Source organism: Hippichthys cyanospilos, chromosome 15, assembly GCF_059441005.1.
Source record: "Hippichthys cyanospilos isolate Australia breed blue-spotted pipefish chromosome 15, RoL_Hcya_1.0, whole genome shotgun sequence".
Classification (NCBI taxonomy): domain Eukaryota; kingdom Metazoa; phylum Chordata; class Actinopteri; order Syngnathiformes; family Syngnathidae; genus Hippichthys; species Hippichthys cyanospilos.
Window position 1 is genome coordinate 18,605,321 of NC_142383.1, and position 16,875 is coordinate 18,622,195.

Here is a 16,875-nt window from a genome sequence, read left to right on the forward strand (position 1 = left end):
GCCCACGATAAAGCAGCTAGTATTTTCAGTGAAATAATCTCGTGTTTTTGTTAGCTACTTCGCAAACATCCGCGCGGCTAGCCTGGTTAGCTTAGCCGGCCGAACTAGCAAAAGGCGTTGAGTTTGTCACTGCTTACTTTTTGTGTCCAGGCCGCCCCGATAGCCGGCCCATCCTTGCAACGTTATGCTGTCGCCCAGCAGCTTGAGAAACTTGTCGAAGCTCTCGCTGCCCATTTCTACGACGGAAAAAAAGTGCGTATGGACAACGTGGGGGGGGGGGTGTGTGTCTTCTACCATTGCTGAACATCTCGTCGTCGGTGAGCTGGCCGTCTTTGGCAAACAGGACGCCGAATTTAAAGTTGACGGAACCCTGTAGAAAGGTTACACTCATGAAGGTCGTGGAAAAGGAAAAAAAAAAAAGTCAAATGACGGAAAAGACGGTAGCGCCTCGTACCTCCTGTTCCTCCAACACCAGCAGATCCTGAAGGCAAGACGACGCAAGACTTAGCAGCGATGCTAATGACATTTTCTCTCTTCAGTTAAACCCGTTTTCAAAGGAGTCACGGCAGCACAATAAGTCGCTTCATGTTCCAATTCATTTGCTCTTAATTTGCATTTGCGTCACTATAAAACATTAAGGCACTAAGTTGCCTCATGTTCCAATTTATTTGCTCATGTTCCTTTAATGTCTTTTTGAACTCAGGACAGGAAACTTAAAACGAAAAAGAAAAAGAAATGATAATAAAGGCACGCAAAATTTTGCAAAGGAGTCACTCTACAAAATGATGAAGCACTATGTTACACTTTATTTGCCCTCAATTCGAAAAGAAAGCATTCTGTTCCTGTCATGTTATTAAAATTTTGTGAAATTAGATTTGCTGAGAACACTGTCAAATTCCCTTGAATTCGCATTCTATCGATATTCCGCTACACAACATGAAATTTGAGTACCTTACAAAGTAGGTTACGCTCCGTCAGATGACATTTGACCTTTTACGAATTCATACACGACTATGCGCGTTTCGCTACCCGCAGTCAGTCAGGTGACATCACCTGACATTACGGCCGCTCACCTTCTGAATGTCGGGGTTGAGGATCTCCCGCGGGCCTTTCTCGAAGCGGTCCATGTTCATGGCGCTGCCACGCCGTGCGCGTGGAGATATTGACATGAAAAAAAAAAAAAAAGGGAGAAGCACTGTGGGCACAGAGCAGCGCAGGGGGCAGGGGGCAGGGGGCAGGGGGCAGGGGGCAGGGCAGAGAGCCTGGAGGCACACCGATGGAAATGCTAAGCCGTGCGGCCTTTGACGTCCGGAACCTCGCCAAGGCATTTACAAACATCCGTTTCTCTTGTTTCATCCATTCAGCTCCAAAGACGTATTTCGACGGTTTCTTGTGTCCAAACGTTCAATCTCCGGGTTGGCTCAAACCCGTTTGGGCCGAGGACCGTATGCTTGATCCCCCCGGTCTAAACTGATGACTTGTATTACATTCGAATGTAATGGATGATTAAGCCTGAAGTCATTGATTATTTCTGTACTTTAGTACATCACTCCAACACTTGATTAGCCTCGAAAAAATCAAAGAATCAACCAAAAACGTAAAAATGCGTCTTTGGGACTGAATGAGTTCATTAGTCGTGGACGCGTCGTTTGACTTTGGGTAAGAGCGAATGAGCATCTCCTGACCTGAGGATGGACTTGACGGATAGTGTTTTGGTGGGGCTGTAGGGGAGGCTGATCTTCAGGGTCCCCTGCGCACATTTACAAAAATTGCAACATGTGACGGGTGCCATCATTATTCATGGATGGACCGTACGCCTCCGCGGGTGACCGTGACTCAAGAGCCACATTGTCTCCTCTTTACGTCGGGTCCATCAAACAAACACCGTGTGGCTTGGGGGGGTGGACAGAATGTTGCAAAAATAGTCCGTACTGATGCACGTGTTAATGAAGCGCTTGCGTGAACGTTTCCAATTAGCTCCAGCCTGGTTTTCATTTGCACAAGTCCAGCATTTTGCATTGAAAGCTAGCATGTCCAATTACCATATCATGAGGGCATCTACAACCATTTGCATTATATGTTAGCATGAAGCTAGGTTTCTAATTAACATGCTAATTGACATTAGCGCGTCTACGGTGATTTGCATCGTGTGTTAGCGTGAAGCTAGGTGTCCGATTACCATAACCTACATGCTAATTCCATTAGCACATCCACAGTGATTTGCATCGATTTGCTTTGTATGTTAGCGTGAAGCTAGGAGTCCATTTACCGTGACATTCACGCTAACGTCCATTAGCACGTCTAAAGAGATTTCCATTGTAAGTTAGTACGAAGCTAGGATTCCAACCATTGCAACGTACGTGCTAATTTCCATGAGCACGTCTACAGCAATTTCGATTGTAAGTTAGCATGAAGCCAGGTGTCCGAATACCGCTACGTCCATGCTAATTTCCATTAGCACTTCAACAGCGTTTCACTTTGCGTTAAGTTTGTTTTCCAAGTTACATGGCATAAATGTTCATTTCTATGTTTTGCATCCTATGTTAGCATTAAGCTAGCAGACTTTTATCAAAGGGGATACGCTTTTAGAGGCGCAACGAGAAGTCAACGACTGACCAATCAAAGTCATTTATAATCCTTTACCAACATAAAGAACATATTATGAGAAAAAATGAGTAAAGTGGAAGTCATTGTTTTTTAATGAACATTGTCTTGGAGGACATAGCGGGTAAAAATTGCGCGTACCGTTTTCCTCCAGAGGATGGCTCGATACTGCGGAACCCGTTGGTTGTTCTGGTCGGACAGAACCACCGACAGGTAGAAGGGGTTCTTCTCCGCATCCGTGCCCACGTAGTTTTGGTGCACTGAAACCAAACCGCCATGGAAACTTGGACGCACTTTACTCAAGTTTTTTTTTTTTTTTTCAATCAATATTTTTCGTGACATTTGCTGAACTAACAATTGAACGCGAGTTGGCCCGCGTGACATTTTGTTGGACTGACCTTTCCCGAGGAAGTATTTAAAGAACCATCTGGTGTGGTACTCGGGATTTTCCAAGTGCACGTCGGTTCTCCTCCAGGTTCCGGGAGCGTAGTCCAAATTCTGTCGGCCGCGCAAAGAAGTCAGTCGCCGATGGGTCACACGAAAACAATGGAAGAATTTCCGCGTTGTAGGGCGCACGTAAAATCCTTCAATTGTCAAAGTATTGAAGTACATACATCAAGTATTGAAAACGAGCAGATTTTTTTATTATGAAAAACTTGTTTTATGATTAATAGTAATGTATGGGTCCTTTTTCAAAAAATGTACATATACGAGAGTGGTGTCAAACATAAGGCCCGCGGGCCGGTTTTGGCCCGCAAATGGGTGGAACCCGGCCCGGCCCCCGTCCCATTGGGTACAAGTGGAACGGGGGGATGGATTGAAGCGGAAGGCGTTCGTTTCCTGCCAAGGACGATTTGTTTTCGTCCAGGCGGACGGCACTTCTTTCGTATGGCCGCTAGGTTACCTCGTCTGCGGAGCCATTCTCCACCCTGAAGCGCCCCGCCCTCTGAATGGCCCCGTCCGCATCGCTGGAGATCAGCTGCCGAGAAGACAAACGCATCCAATTACTCACGCGTACTAATGCCACCTTCTCGCACAATACTAGAACACTCACACATACTGGTAAAACACACCGAAATGCACTCATAAACACCACTAAGACGTCACACACGCACAGTACTGATTATTTATTTCTTTTTTTTTTTGCTCTCTCAAATGAAACACTCTCATATTCTCTCGTGAAATGCTCTCTGTTTTTATTCGAATAGTCTTTTTTTCTTTTTCACACACAACTGAAATCTCTCATACAAAAAACTCTTAAAAGAAAGACTGACTTGCTCTCACATTCAAATGAAACTCTCACAGTTTACTGAAGTGCTCCACACACACACTAGTGAAACACTCTCATGGGTAACTACCCGCATGCAAACTCTTGCACGCGATACTCTTACGCAGTTGTGAAATGCTCTCACAACTAAATTGCTGTAACACTCTCATTCATTCAATCGCACATACACTACCGGGACATGCACTTACACGTTTGATTTTTTTCACTCTCACACACAACTAACCGACACACTCTTCTGGGAATGCTCTAATGAGCATTGAATCACTCTCACGCAATGAAACACTCTCAATCGTCTATCGGCCACACACACTGGTGAAACGCTCTCATACACAGAACAAATACTCAGATGCACAATACAATGCTCTCATACACTCTTTGCTCACAGGATTGAAACACTCATTCACACTCACACAATCTACTGTAATGCACTCAAATGTTGATTTTTTTTTTTTTTTTCACTCTCGCACACAACCAACCGAAACACTCTTCTATGGATGATCTAATTGGGTTATGGAAACCTACTCTCGCACAAATGAAAGTCTCACATCTACAGAAGTGCACTCAATCACCCTACTGCTTTATTTATTTGTTTGTTGTTGCCCTCACTCTCAAGCACAAGACTGAAATGCTCTCAGAGACTACAACTTTCCTTTATGCTCACATACAATTGAAATAGTTATCCACGCCAAATATTTTTCCCAACACACGCTGAAACTGAAAATCTCTCGGAATGACGACCAAAATACGAAACGAAAAATCAACTCACTCAAATATATGGTTGAAATACAGCACTGAAGAAACGGCACGTGACACTGAAACATGCTCATACAATGCTGAAATACGGATTTGAGTGCTGTGCGGCGTATATGAGAGGTAATGCGCAATTACGCTTCTGATGGCCTCTCACGCACGCACGCACGCACGCACGCACGCACGCACACGCGCTCACAAGAAGAGGACCAAGTACGGCCGATCATCATCGCAATTGCGGGGCATGTTTGGTTGCTAGGCAACCGGGCGTATCACTTCTGCCTCTTGACCGTCTCCCCCGCCCCCCTCCACGAGGTCATTGTGAAGATGCGGCAAGGCGACATGTCACAGCCGCGCAACAGATGGCGTCCGCCTCCGGACACAATAACAAAAGGCTTTTTATTTATCAAGTTTTGCATTGTTAAAGGAGATTCCTTTTGCCACAAAACCACAACAGAAGGCTCACAACTGATACTCCAATGGATGAAGCTAGCTCTGAATTCCGGAGCCTTTATAGTATAAAATAAAATAGTACTGACTATGAATGGTGGCCCCGAAATGCAAATTACACAAACAAAAAAACGTAGTAAAAAAAAAAAAAGGTAATTACAAACAAATACTCAAGAGTATGCAAGAAAAACGAAACATGCGAGAAACACACAATGAAAAAAGAGCACGCAAGAAAAAAAGAATCACACGAAAAAGAAACACAAAGTAAAAAAAGGACATGAAGGAAAAAAAGCACACGAAAAAGGAGCGCACAATTTCCACAGTGCTTCTTTTTTTACTGCATGCTCTTTTTTTTTACTTTGTGTAAAAAGGTCATCGCAAAAAGAACAAAAACACCTTATGAGAGAGAAGCACAAAAGAAAAAAGCACACAATTTAAAAAAAAATACAAGAAAAGACGCACACAGTAAAAAAAGAACATGCAAGAAAAACAAAAGCAAAATAAAGCACACAAGAAAAAAGGAGCACACTAATTTTCCACACTAACCACTTCTAGTAGGGAAAGTTATAGAGTAAGTTTTCATTTTTGACCCCAGCCAGCAATGTAGCTTCTATTCTATGCACCTTATAATGCGGTGCACCCTATATATGAAAACACTTTGGCCATTCGTTGAAGGTGGGCCATATAGAGCGGAAAATACTTGAGTGGATGTGGAGAGGAGAGTGTTCTCATACGTGTGTGTGCGCGCATGGGGGGGTGCGTAAGCCACAGGAGAAGTTTTCTATGTGGACTTAGCGATGCCAAGCAATTTAATTGCGTGGAAAGCTCCAGGACGCAAGCGGTGCGCACGCATAAACGCAACGCGGCGAGCTGCGTTGGTTTCCCCTTCCTGTAAAAGGCGGCCCGCTTGTGACGCCGTCAATGCGGGCGAGCAGGTGGTCCGCCCGCCGCGCTGATCGACGAGCGCGCGCAGGAGACGCGACATCCATATTAATCGACCTCGGGGTGGGGGGCGGGCTTAAGGAAAAAGAGCAGAGTTCCATTCCCAACGCTAAAGTGCAGCAGAAGCCCCGCCCATCTCCCGCTCTCGCCTCCTGCAACATTAAGCATCTAATGGCAGGATAATGGAGGGGAAGCGGAGTGAGCGCGTCACCACGAGGCGCTCTACGCGTGAGAGCCATACGGACGAGGCCCCGACGCCGGACGGGTCCCAGATCCCGTCTTTGAATTAAAAACCGGACGCGGTCTTCCCCGACGACGTGCGGGACTCTCGGGTCGACGGCCGAATTTGATCGGCCGGACCGAAGTCATGCTTCCATCCCTCGCGGCATCCGTACATATGTACATTTCTTTTTTTTGGGGTGTTGGGGGGAGGTCACGGAACTGGATTAGAGCGACGGTGTCCAAACTATGGCGCGGGGGCCGTTTGTGGCCCGCATGCTAAAACTACATTTCGACATGGCTCGCGTTGCTATTTTAAGTCTTTCGCTGCCAAGCGTGATCGGAAAGCCGTGGTTCTCAAAGTGAGGTCCCCGGACCCCCGGGGGCCCGTGGCCTGACTGCAGGGGTCATTTGGGTTATTCATGAAAAAAACCTGTTCATTTTATATTTATATATTTAGTCTTCACGACTCTTCAATAAAGCAATCAATTCTAGCAGTGTAATATGGTTTTAAAAATGGGAATAAAGCTGCGCTAGATCGATACGTTTTGCCACCGGTTTTTGATAATTGATGTCATCAGCGGCGATGCGGATGCAGACTCACGATTCTCCCGGCGGGCGGGGGGGGGGGTTGGAATACGCGACGTGACAACACCAGGGCGTGTCCATCCCGACGGCCCTCGGGGGGATCGCGGAGGGCGTCGGATGTGTCGCGGCTTGGCGCCGGGCATCGTCTGCTTTACCGGATGATTTATGCACCGAGCCGGGGGGGGGGGGGGGGGGGGGGGGGGGGGGGGGGGCAGCCCTTTCCTCGTTACCTCATTGGGTCTCATGGCCATCGATGTGGATTCCTAGCTTTTCCGTTCTTTCGAAATCGGCGGGAGGAGATGGATTTGTTTCACCAAAAACGCAGGATTCGCATCCAAAATAGAGAAAGTTGGATATTTCTAATACGTTTTGCTTTGGTGACAATAATATCAACAGCTGAAAAACTAAAAAAAAAAAAAAAAAAAGCTCAATATCACATCATCACATGATTTGAATGGCCTGCGGCCACAATTTGTTTTCGTTCTCCGCGTCAACGCTGCAAAATAAGAAGGCCGCATTGGGAAATCCAGCGCCTGCTGCGGAGCCGCGCCACGGGCGTCCTCGGGTGTCGGACGCACGCGCGCCGCACGTGCGCCGCACCCGCGGATGGATCCAAAGTGACAGAGCGGACAAAAAGCCTCAGAGGCAACGGCGCTGACGGCGCCGTTGCCCGCTCGCTGCTTCTTCTGACGCCAACACTCTTACAACCGTACACACACACACACATATACATATCACAAATTTTTCAGTAATTAATTGTAAATCGTAACAAACGTCCAAGAATGTGAAACTTCAATCTTTTGAGATTTTTGACAAATCCCTCCGCATTTGTTAGTCCAAAGCGTTTTTTGACGTTTAAACAGCACATTGAGTCAGCAAAAGCGATGAGTAGAATGGCAACCGCGTCTCACACTTGGGTTAAACCCGTCGCCGGGATCTACTTCAAAATAAAAGCTTTGCAATGCCTTCGTGCGGTAAAGGTCATTTGGAAGTTGGCGCTGGCAGCACGTTACTGTTCCTGAACGGTTAGCTTAGCGGTTAGCTTGACGTCATCCTGACAGTGTGCACTAACCCGACGGGCAGAAAAAAAAAAGGAAGAGTTCCTCCAGTTATCTGTACGGCAGGCTTGAGTTCTTCTTCCTCTATTGTAGCACCGCAGTAGACTGATGGATTTTTTTTTTTTTCGCGATGAATCGACACGGCCGGGCGGTCTGTTGGTGCTGATTGGCGGCGCGCAGGCTAATCTGGCCCAGAAAAGAGGCTCCTCCAAGGAAGTGCCACGGCAAGGCAAAGCGCCCCGAGACGCACCCCGCTTCCTCCCCCGGCCCCGACGAGCGACAGTGACTCAACAGCTTAGCAGTTTCCTTGCAAACATGCGCTCTCTTTCTTTGACGCCGGCGGCGTCGCGGAGGGAGGTCGGATCGAGCGCGGGGGAGAAGGAGGAGGCGGCGGCGACGCTGGGCCACACCCACTGCATCCTGACTCATCCGTCCGCCGCCAGCCCGCTTCGACATCCGCCCGTCGCACTGGGCCGCCCAACGAGAGCCGGACTAAAACCCAAAACAGCTACAAAGTCCTGACGCCGTCGTTCTGATAAAGGGGCGTGGCACCCCGGTTGAGCCCTTACAATTCATCGTTGATGGCTTTCCAGAATGATACATTTTATATGTATGTATGTATATATATATATATATATATATATATATATATATATATATATATATATATATATATATATATATATGTGTGTGTGTGTGTGTGTGTGTGTAGGGGTGTTAACTGACCAGCTCGACGGATCCGTAATGCTTTCTGCTGAAGTCTCCCCGCCGACAGCCCAGGTCCTCCGAGGCCGAGCTGCAACACAAACACACACTCAGTAAAAAATAGAGCATTTCTTGGGAACAGCCACAGACCACAATCCTTCCCATTGCGGGTCCAGGCTAAGCCACTCAATGAAGTCACTGAAAGACGTGCAAAATTCATAAGTTGGCCACTAGCGACCCCCCCAATATAACATTTCTATTGCACCCTTTTGCCTTTGAAAGGATTAACACAAAAATGGGAGGAAATGCAGGATAAAACATGGGGTTTTCAATATGTCCAAAATGGACCATATTTCCAATTTTGAATGGCAGTAAATGAGCCCGACATGGGCTAAATTTGACATGTATCGCGTGTACCTCTCGAGCTCCCGTTTGCAAGCGTTTACAAGGGACGGCGTATTGAAAGTGGTCATGTTTTGAAAATCTATGCAATAGATGAAAAATGAAAACCGGATGAAAAAAAAATGAAAACCGGATGAAAACCGCTAGGTGGCTACACCTAGCGGTTTTCATCCGCTTTTCCTTTGACATCACGCAGCAAAAACATCAAAAAGCCCCAGGCGGGTCCGAATTTCCGCCAGGGGTTAAAGCGACCGAAAGATGATCCGACGGCTTTGGCGAGCCTGGATGAGGCTCAGATGACGACGGTCGGCGAGCGAGCCCCTCCCGCCCCGCTCGGGTTCCTCGTGGAGACGGAGGCCTTTCGAGATAATGCGCGCTCTACTTCTCCTCCACTTTCCACACATGACAAACTTACATGAATGAAAAAAAAAAGAAGAATAACTTAATTGACATGTAAATTCTTCAGTATTGACCTCTAAATTTCAGTTATAAACGTATTGTTTACAATAACAATTTTTATAACACCCAGTTTGAAATTTTGACATGATTTATATATACAGTCAAGTTTTGAAGCAATTTATATGGTGCAAGAAAAAGGCGTTCAATAAAATAAATCCAGAAACGGTTTTTAAAACAACAAAACGATATATTTGACGGTTTTTGGTTGCAGTTTGACTGACTTATCTTAGCTCCATCTAGTGGCTGCATAAGGCAAGCCCAGTCACTAGTGTAGCTTCTAGTCTATGTGTCTTATAATGCGGCGTGCCCTATAAAGGAAAACTGTTAAAGTCGCCCATTTGTTGAAGGTGCGTCTTATAATCCCATTCACCTTATAGTGCGGAAAATACGGTGCGTGTGCTAGCATTAAAATACTGCATCTTGTGATTCTGGTTAGACCCTTTGAATACATAATGTTCAACTCTCTTGTTTCATGCGTCCGTCGGTTACACAGTAAAATTCAGCGGGAAGTCAACAGCTTGAAGCACGCTCGCTGGGCCTCTTATTTGGAAAACCGCACGAGAGAGCCATCCTCCCTTTGTTTACAAAAAGTCGCCCGCCTCTGCTGGCATTACGAGCAGTTTACCGGGAAGCTTTCATTGCGTGGGCTACTATAGATTCAAAATGGCACCCGCACAAGTTTTGCAAATATTTTCAAAGCCATTTTGCAAGATTATACCCTGTGGAATTATGGGAAAAAAATGAATGCTTTTATAATTTATCCTCTAAGTATGTTTGAATGAACAACGGGAGAAAAAGTTTTTGGAATTTCCTCTTAGTACGTTTGAACTTATTAGGAAGTAGGTTCAAATGTATTTGTAGCATTCGGTTTGAGAACGAGTTAATCAATTTTGCGGTTTTGCAAGACGGGTGATTGGAAAAAAAGTTTTTACAATCGCCCCTCCAAGTCCCTTTGAACGTATTCGGAAATACGGTAGCAAAAGCGGACGGAGGAAGAGGACAAATACGCCGGCGAGCAAACTTGCGCGAGCCCTCCGTCGGCTAGGCGGCTAAATTGAAAGCGGCGCGCAACAGATGCAAGGTGCAAAAGCACAAGACGGGCCGGCCTTTACCGCTGATTGAACGTCAGGAGTTTAGTGGACGCCGGGTCCCCGCTGTTCATGTCTACTCCCGCAAACTGGACCCAAAGCAAAAACAGAAAAAGGAAACATCTACTCCTCCGTGCGCGCCGGCTGATCCTCTCCTTGTTGTGGCGCTAAGCGAGCGGCATCCTCATCGTCGTTTTGCCATACTGCGGCGCCGACGCGGGAAAGAGGAAAAAAAAAAAGAAGGCACTATCCGAATTGGAGCGAGAGTGTGCTTAGCGGCGCATGCCGCCCTCTGTCTGACCCCCCCCTTCTGCGATGTGTGTGAAGGCGACACTTTTGTTTTTTAGAGGGAGGGGGGTGGCCGTTGGCCCTGCGGGAGTGGAAAAGGCACCCACTCCACAGCGCGGCACAAGTACCCCCCCCCCCCCCCCCCCACCCCTTCCCCCTTTTCCCCGCCCAGCGTGACGTCAGCGTCATTGCGCTCGATGCTCGCCCGCAGCTGCCATTGATGTCAGGACGCTGGATAATCCAATCGCGTTCCGCCGTCTGACAGCAGGAAATGGAGTTTTACAAAGGACAATTTTTTATCTGCATTCGTTTTTTTTTTTCTAGCCACTAGGGGGCAATCTTCCACTAAACATAGGAAGACAGAAGATGCTATTGTATTGATTTTGAGCTTGAACTAATATTTTATTCACCACCAAGCGGCAATCAGGCATGTTACTGTTGTGCCGATGCAGTATTCTACAGTAGTATTGAGGATGCTGTATAACCCAATCATATCATACAGCTGGACAACAGGAAATGGAATTTAAGAAAAAATAAAAATAAAAAACTTGAATGAATGGCCTTTTCAAGTTGTTGGGTTGCAATTCGAGCTGTCAAAAATAATCAAATAATCAGCATATAGTAAATTTCGGACTGTGCAAAGCGCCACAATCTTCTGCTAAACAATGAAAGATAGAAGAAGACATTATTGGATTGATTTTGAGTTTGGACTGCTATTTTGTTTGCCACCAGGAGGCACTCTCCATTACTATACGCAATCGGGCGTGTTACTGTTGTGCAGATGCAGCATTCTAACAGTTGGAACAATCCGTGATGCATCATGATGAATCAAATCAAAGCCTATAGTATTTTAAAAGCAAGTCTTGACCCTCCAAAATAAGTCTGAATGAGTGGACGCACCAAAAGTGCGAGAGGTCCCCACAAGGACAGGAAAAACAGACATGTGGTCCCCAGTATGCAGCAAAAACATGCACGCAGACAATGAGTACAGGAGAAGGAATGGCAGAATTTTCAGCTCAGGCTTCAAGCTGCTGGATCGCTCATCAATATTTTGTCGTCAGCGCCCCCCCCCCCCCCCCCCCCCCCATATACACACACACCCTGTGCGTGCACGTGTGAGCAGACGACACCTAAAGTAACACATGGCTCGTGCTTGTTGTCACAGGCGGCGTGCGTCAATAGCGAGGATGCAGAAAATAGCGCCTTTTGTTTCCCCGCCGTCTGAGCCCCCCCCCCGCGCGGGCTCATCTCCGGCGACCCTGGACCCTTTAACCAACAGATTCAGCTTGACCTAACCTCAGGCCTATATTCCAAAAGCGGGTATTAACAAAGTGAGGACCTGCGTAAATGTCCCCACTTGTCCAAAATGTCCCCACAATGTCGTAGAAAACGGCTCTCCCCAGTATAGCAAAAGAGGAACACACGCACACAACAGTACGGCGACCTTTGCGTGGGTGCAAAGGAGGAGGTCACAGGCTTGCCGTGTGACGCCGCGCTTCCAGTCGGACGCTTCGCCGCGGCAACGCGGCCGAGGCAATTTATTTCTCATAGCAACCGAGCTAAGGCCACGCTATGTGCTAATTAAGTCATTAGAAACGTACAGAAAAACATGTTGACGCCACGCTGGCTCGGAACAGACCTTCTCCATAGGCGGGGGGGCTTGAAGGCACTTTGGGGGCGACGGAGACATTGAACAAGCATTTTGCCTCTTCTGCAGGTGTCAGTAAGTCTCATTTCATCCAGAAACAGTATTGTTCTCTTGGAGGATCGAATTTGAATCCAATGCGTTTATCTTCTCAGATGAAGAGGAAATGAATTGGAACATTATTTTGTTGTGTTACAGTGGCTCTTTGCAAAAACAGGGAGAATTTTCCCACAGAAATGAAACATGATTATAGTGACGTCGTTTGTGGATTGGACTTGGTAAGTTCTCAAACGCGGGAATGCGAAGGGAGCACCTGAGATTTTAACTGGCTTCCTGCACGTATCGGCAAATCTCCTTTATTGGGGGACCGGTAGGTTCTCTTTTCAAATTGAGAGCAAATTAACTGGAACATAAAGACACTTATTGCTTGACTGTGAAACATAGACTTTATTTTTAAATTTTGCCTTTTGGCCTTTCAAGGCCACCATATAACTTTCACATTGGTTTTGCCATACTTACTGCTAATGTTTCGTGAAAGGCAAAAGGCATAATCATTTAATTTTTGGTTGACTTTTGGCCTTTTAAGGCCACTATACTTTCATTCCTAATGTTTCGTAAAACGTTAGGAACGTTCCGCAATGTTTTTGCCCCTTAAGCCCACCGCATTCGTGGCCTTTCCATCAATGGAAACGTCAGAGCGATGAAATAGTCGGACACGATAAGGCGGGAAAAGAAAAAAGAACGGCGAGCGGCTAGCTAGGTCAATACGAGTTTGGGCTTGGCGTGGGTCAAAGGCGCCACCGGGGGGCTTTGTTTCGCCGATCAATTGAGTGCTTTAGCCTTCCACGCTGAGTTTGACATTTTCAAAGTAACCTTCACGCACACATGGAAGAGTGTGCGCGTGTGCGTGAGAACGGGTCGGCGCCGAGTATCCAAAGATTGTTTGCTGCGTAGGCGGAAGCCTCGGGCCCGATTCCTCCACTGCCGTTTGGCAAATTGGAGAGCTTTGATCGATAAAATTGCCGCCTTTGAGGCCCGTTCCGAGTAAAGAAAGGAAGTTGTGATTGGCTGGGCCGCGGCGGAAGCCCCTCCCCCTCGGACCTTTCCCGTCGAGCATCAAATGGCAGAAGGTCGCCGGGGAAAATGTCACCAAGCGCAACGATATTTTAATTGCTTTTGTGGGCACATAAACTTTGCCCTCCGTGCTGGCGCTCGTTGGCCAATTACCGCAATCGCCCGTAAATGACATTTTTACAAATATATTCATCATAAAACGTTTCAAGTTCTTCATTTATTATTAAACTCCATTTTATACTTTACAGCGGGCCGGGTTAATCCCATTTGGGGGCCAGAACCGGCCCGCGAACGCTATGTTTGACACCGTGCTTTAAAGGGAATTCTGACTAAAGTGAGCATTCTAAGAATGTCACTTTAAATTCCGAATTCTTGACTTTAAAGTGGATTCTGTCGGATAATTTGTCCTTGCCTCTTACTTATTGTGTTTATTGCGTTCTTTGACGACAAAAGGTCTTGAATACTCTACAGGGCCTTTACTGTCCCCCCCCTAAAAAAAAAAAATGGCTGAGTAACTTGAAGTTTTCCTAGAATGCGGAATAAGTTAGAGGACTAAGTGGCCTTTAATGATAATGAAAAGACATTATACATTCAAATTGTTAATTGTCTTGTGTGAACGTTTTGCTCGCTGCGTCCTTGAAGTCCAAACAATCTAGCGGTTACAAAAAGCACAAAATTGCCTTAGATGTTTGTGTGAGCGCGTTGAATGTCTTTTAATTCGACAAAAGCATTTATTTTAAGATCACTAATCATTATTTATATAAATTTATATATGATTGGCGGCTCTTCGTTTCATGACAGGGGGCCGCTTGTAGTCAAGAGAATGGGAAAAGGCTGCCCTCCTCTGGTAAAAAAGGTTCATTACAGTCAAATTCGACCACATCCTTTTGTTGGAAAATACTGCCCCGGAAAATCAATCAATACACACTAAATCCAGAGGCTTTTAAGATTATATTAATCATTAATTAGATTTCACAGACTAATAAAATTTTGTTTGGGAACGAATATAGTTTCCACAGTATGAGTGCGTTGAAAGAAATTAAGAACAAAACAAAAGCAAGAAATATCTAAAAACGTAAAACAAAATCATTTAAAAAACGGAATAGCAAAAAAATCCACAATTAATTGTAAACGCTGCTTTTGACTTTAATCCGATGAACGAGAACAATGAAAGTCAAAACAAAATCTAGCCTTAATGAAAAAAATCCCCCAAAAGGGTTCAAACCCCGAGGGGGAGTGCCATAGACGGCCTAACGCTTTTCGGATGGGAAACGCGCCAACGCGCTCCACATGACACACGCCGACGCGCGAGTACTGTACACTTGTCATGGCGGACGAGGGCGGAGCCGCGGCCCGCTCCGCCGCGGCCCGCTCTGCCGCCGGCTCGCTCCGCCGCGGCCCGCTCCGCCGCCGGGCCGGCCCGCTCGCTCCCTTTGCGTCATCGGCGGTCGCGCGCCTGGCCCGGCTCCAGCCGACGAGAACGCCAAATGTTTTTCCAGGCGCAGCTCTGGCCTAAATGGAAGCAGATGTTGGCGCGGCGGAGCAAAGGTCCACGCGGCGCACCAATCAAAAGCCTTCCACTTTCTTTCTCCTTTCTCTTCGCGTAATTTACGCATATTTTTCTGGAGGCCCGGGTACGCATCTGGGAGCCATTACTCACGGGGCCCTCCGCCGGGTCCCGCCGAGGACCCGGCCCAGCGACTCGGGCCGGCCGCCTGCGAATTCCATACGTCAAAATTTCAAGCGGGGTGTTAAAAGAAATTTTCATTGTAAAAATACATTTGCGACTGCCGCGGATGCCCACGGGGAAAAGGCTTATTTTTGTCTTGACAAGTATAATTGCAAAATAAAACTAATTTAAATTTCAGGCATTTTCAGGCCCTTGGTTATTTTTTTCAGTTTCAGACTAATCTGTAACCCGTAAAAAGCTGTTCAAAGGAGATTTATACTTTTTTTTTCTTTTGTTGATGATATGAAGGATTAGTCATGTGAGCCAATTTGGGGAGATGAAATGACCAATTGAGCTCATTTTAGAGCGGCGGAACTATGGTGATATGAACACATTGCAAGCCAAACCTGACCTCTGCTGGCAGAAATAAGCACTGCAGTTGATTTGGAAAAACCCCTTTCTTTGTTCAGATTATGTGGCAGTTAATCTCTTCAAAAAAAACATAGTGACAGACACATTTGTAATTTATATGAATGATTTTCAAACCGTAAACAGATTTGGAGGTCATAAACCTGTCGGGCCAATTTCAAAAAATAATTTCCAAATACTTGCCATTTTCACATTTTCTGCGGTAATTTACAAAGGGCCCGATTTTTTATTTTTTTGTAATCGAATTATTATACTAAACAGATTTGAAGCGAACAGTTGGGAGCGATTCCCGGCACAAACATCGACCGTGTCCTAAAGGGAAAAAAAAAGAAAAAAGAGGAATAGACGCTTGACGTTGGGAAACGTGTTTCTAATTGTCCCGCGCCGCTTTGAAGAAGAGGGAAAAAAAGCCAAAAGCTTCAGCGGGAAACCACGAGGAGGACGAGCGAAGCGATCGGGTTTTCTTTCTTTCTCCCTTCCTTTTTGAAGGCACTCACGTTGGAAGAACACAAACATTTTAGTAGCCTCGCAAGAATGCATCGTCAGCTTCAAACTGAACCTCATCGACATGCCGTATATGGACTTCCAAACATTGCACGTAAATAACAAATGAGTACTCTGAGAGGAGCGGCTGACACTTGAAAACATTCAGCGTCAGTAGCTGCTATCCACGGCTTGAAGAAATGCTAGCGCTGTACATTTATATATTGATGAAAATTGAAATAGGAATAATTATTGTGTCATAATTAGAGTATTGTGACTTTTGCATTACGCGAGTCCAGGCTAAGCTAATCATTGAAGTCATCGAAAGGCTTGCAAATGCCTTGAGTTGGCCGCTAGCGCCACCCGGTGGTTTTCTATTGCGTCGCGTTCGCGAGTTGCCGTTGACGGGATTATGCAAAAATGGGGGGAAATGCATGAAAAAGCGCTAAATCCAAAACAGCATTTGCAATTTTGAACGGCAGTAAATGAGCCCGACATGGGCTCGATTCGACACCTATGGGGGGAGCTTTCCACTTCCCGTTTGCAAGCATTTACATAGAAGGGTTGGCAGCATGGCGGATTGAAAGTCGTCATGTTTTGACGATCCATGCCATATTTCAGCCTCCTGGTGTTTTTTGTATGCTTTGCCTGAGGACACACGACGAGAGTCCTCGGCGAAAGAAAGTGTGTTGGACTCAATCGCACTAAGGAGACTCTCACTTGCTAGTTAGCGT

General features: G+C 46.3%; 1 protein-coding gene across 3 annotated transcripts in view; it reads right to left on the reverse strand.

The window, feature by feature from the left end:
- garnl3 (GTPase activating Rap/RanGAP domain like 3) overlaps nt 1-16,875 on the reverse strand; it is a 38,880-nt gene that overhangs the window by 14,356 nt on the left and 7,649 nt on the right. For 2 of the 3 annotated variants that reach the window (XM_088434894.1, XM_088434893.1), the window contains exons 3-11: nt 8,626-8,695; nt 3,509-3,583; nt 3,003-3,102; nt 2,746-2,864; nt 1,686-1,750; nt 1,074-1,137; nt 455-481; nt 295-370; nt 138-236 (exon numbers count right to left, since the gene is read on the reverse strand). In XM_088434894.1, the coding sequence (XP_088291020.1) occupies nt 138-236; nt 295-370; nt 455-481; nt 1,074-1,137; nt 1,686-1,750; nt 2,746-2,864; nt 3,003-3,102; nt 3,509-3,583; nt 8,626-8,695 (695 nt within the window). Of the gene's footprint in view, nt 1-137; nt 237-294; nt 371-454; nt 482-1,073; nt 1,138-1,685; nt 1,751-2,745; nt 2,865-3,002; nt 3,103-3,508; nt 3,584-8,625; nt 8,696-10,577; nt 10,932-16,875 lie in introns of those variants that run through there. The other variant, XM_088434895.1, reaches the window with a different exon arrangement.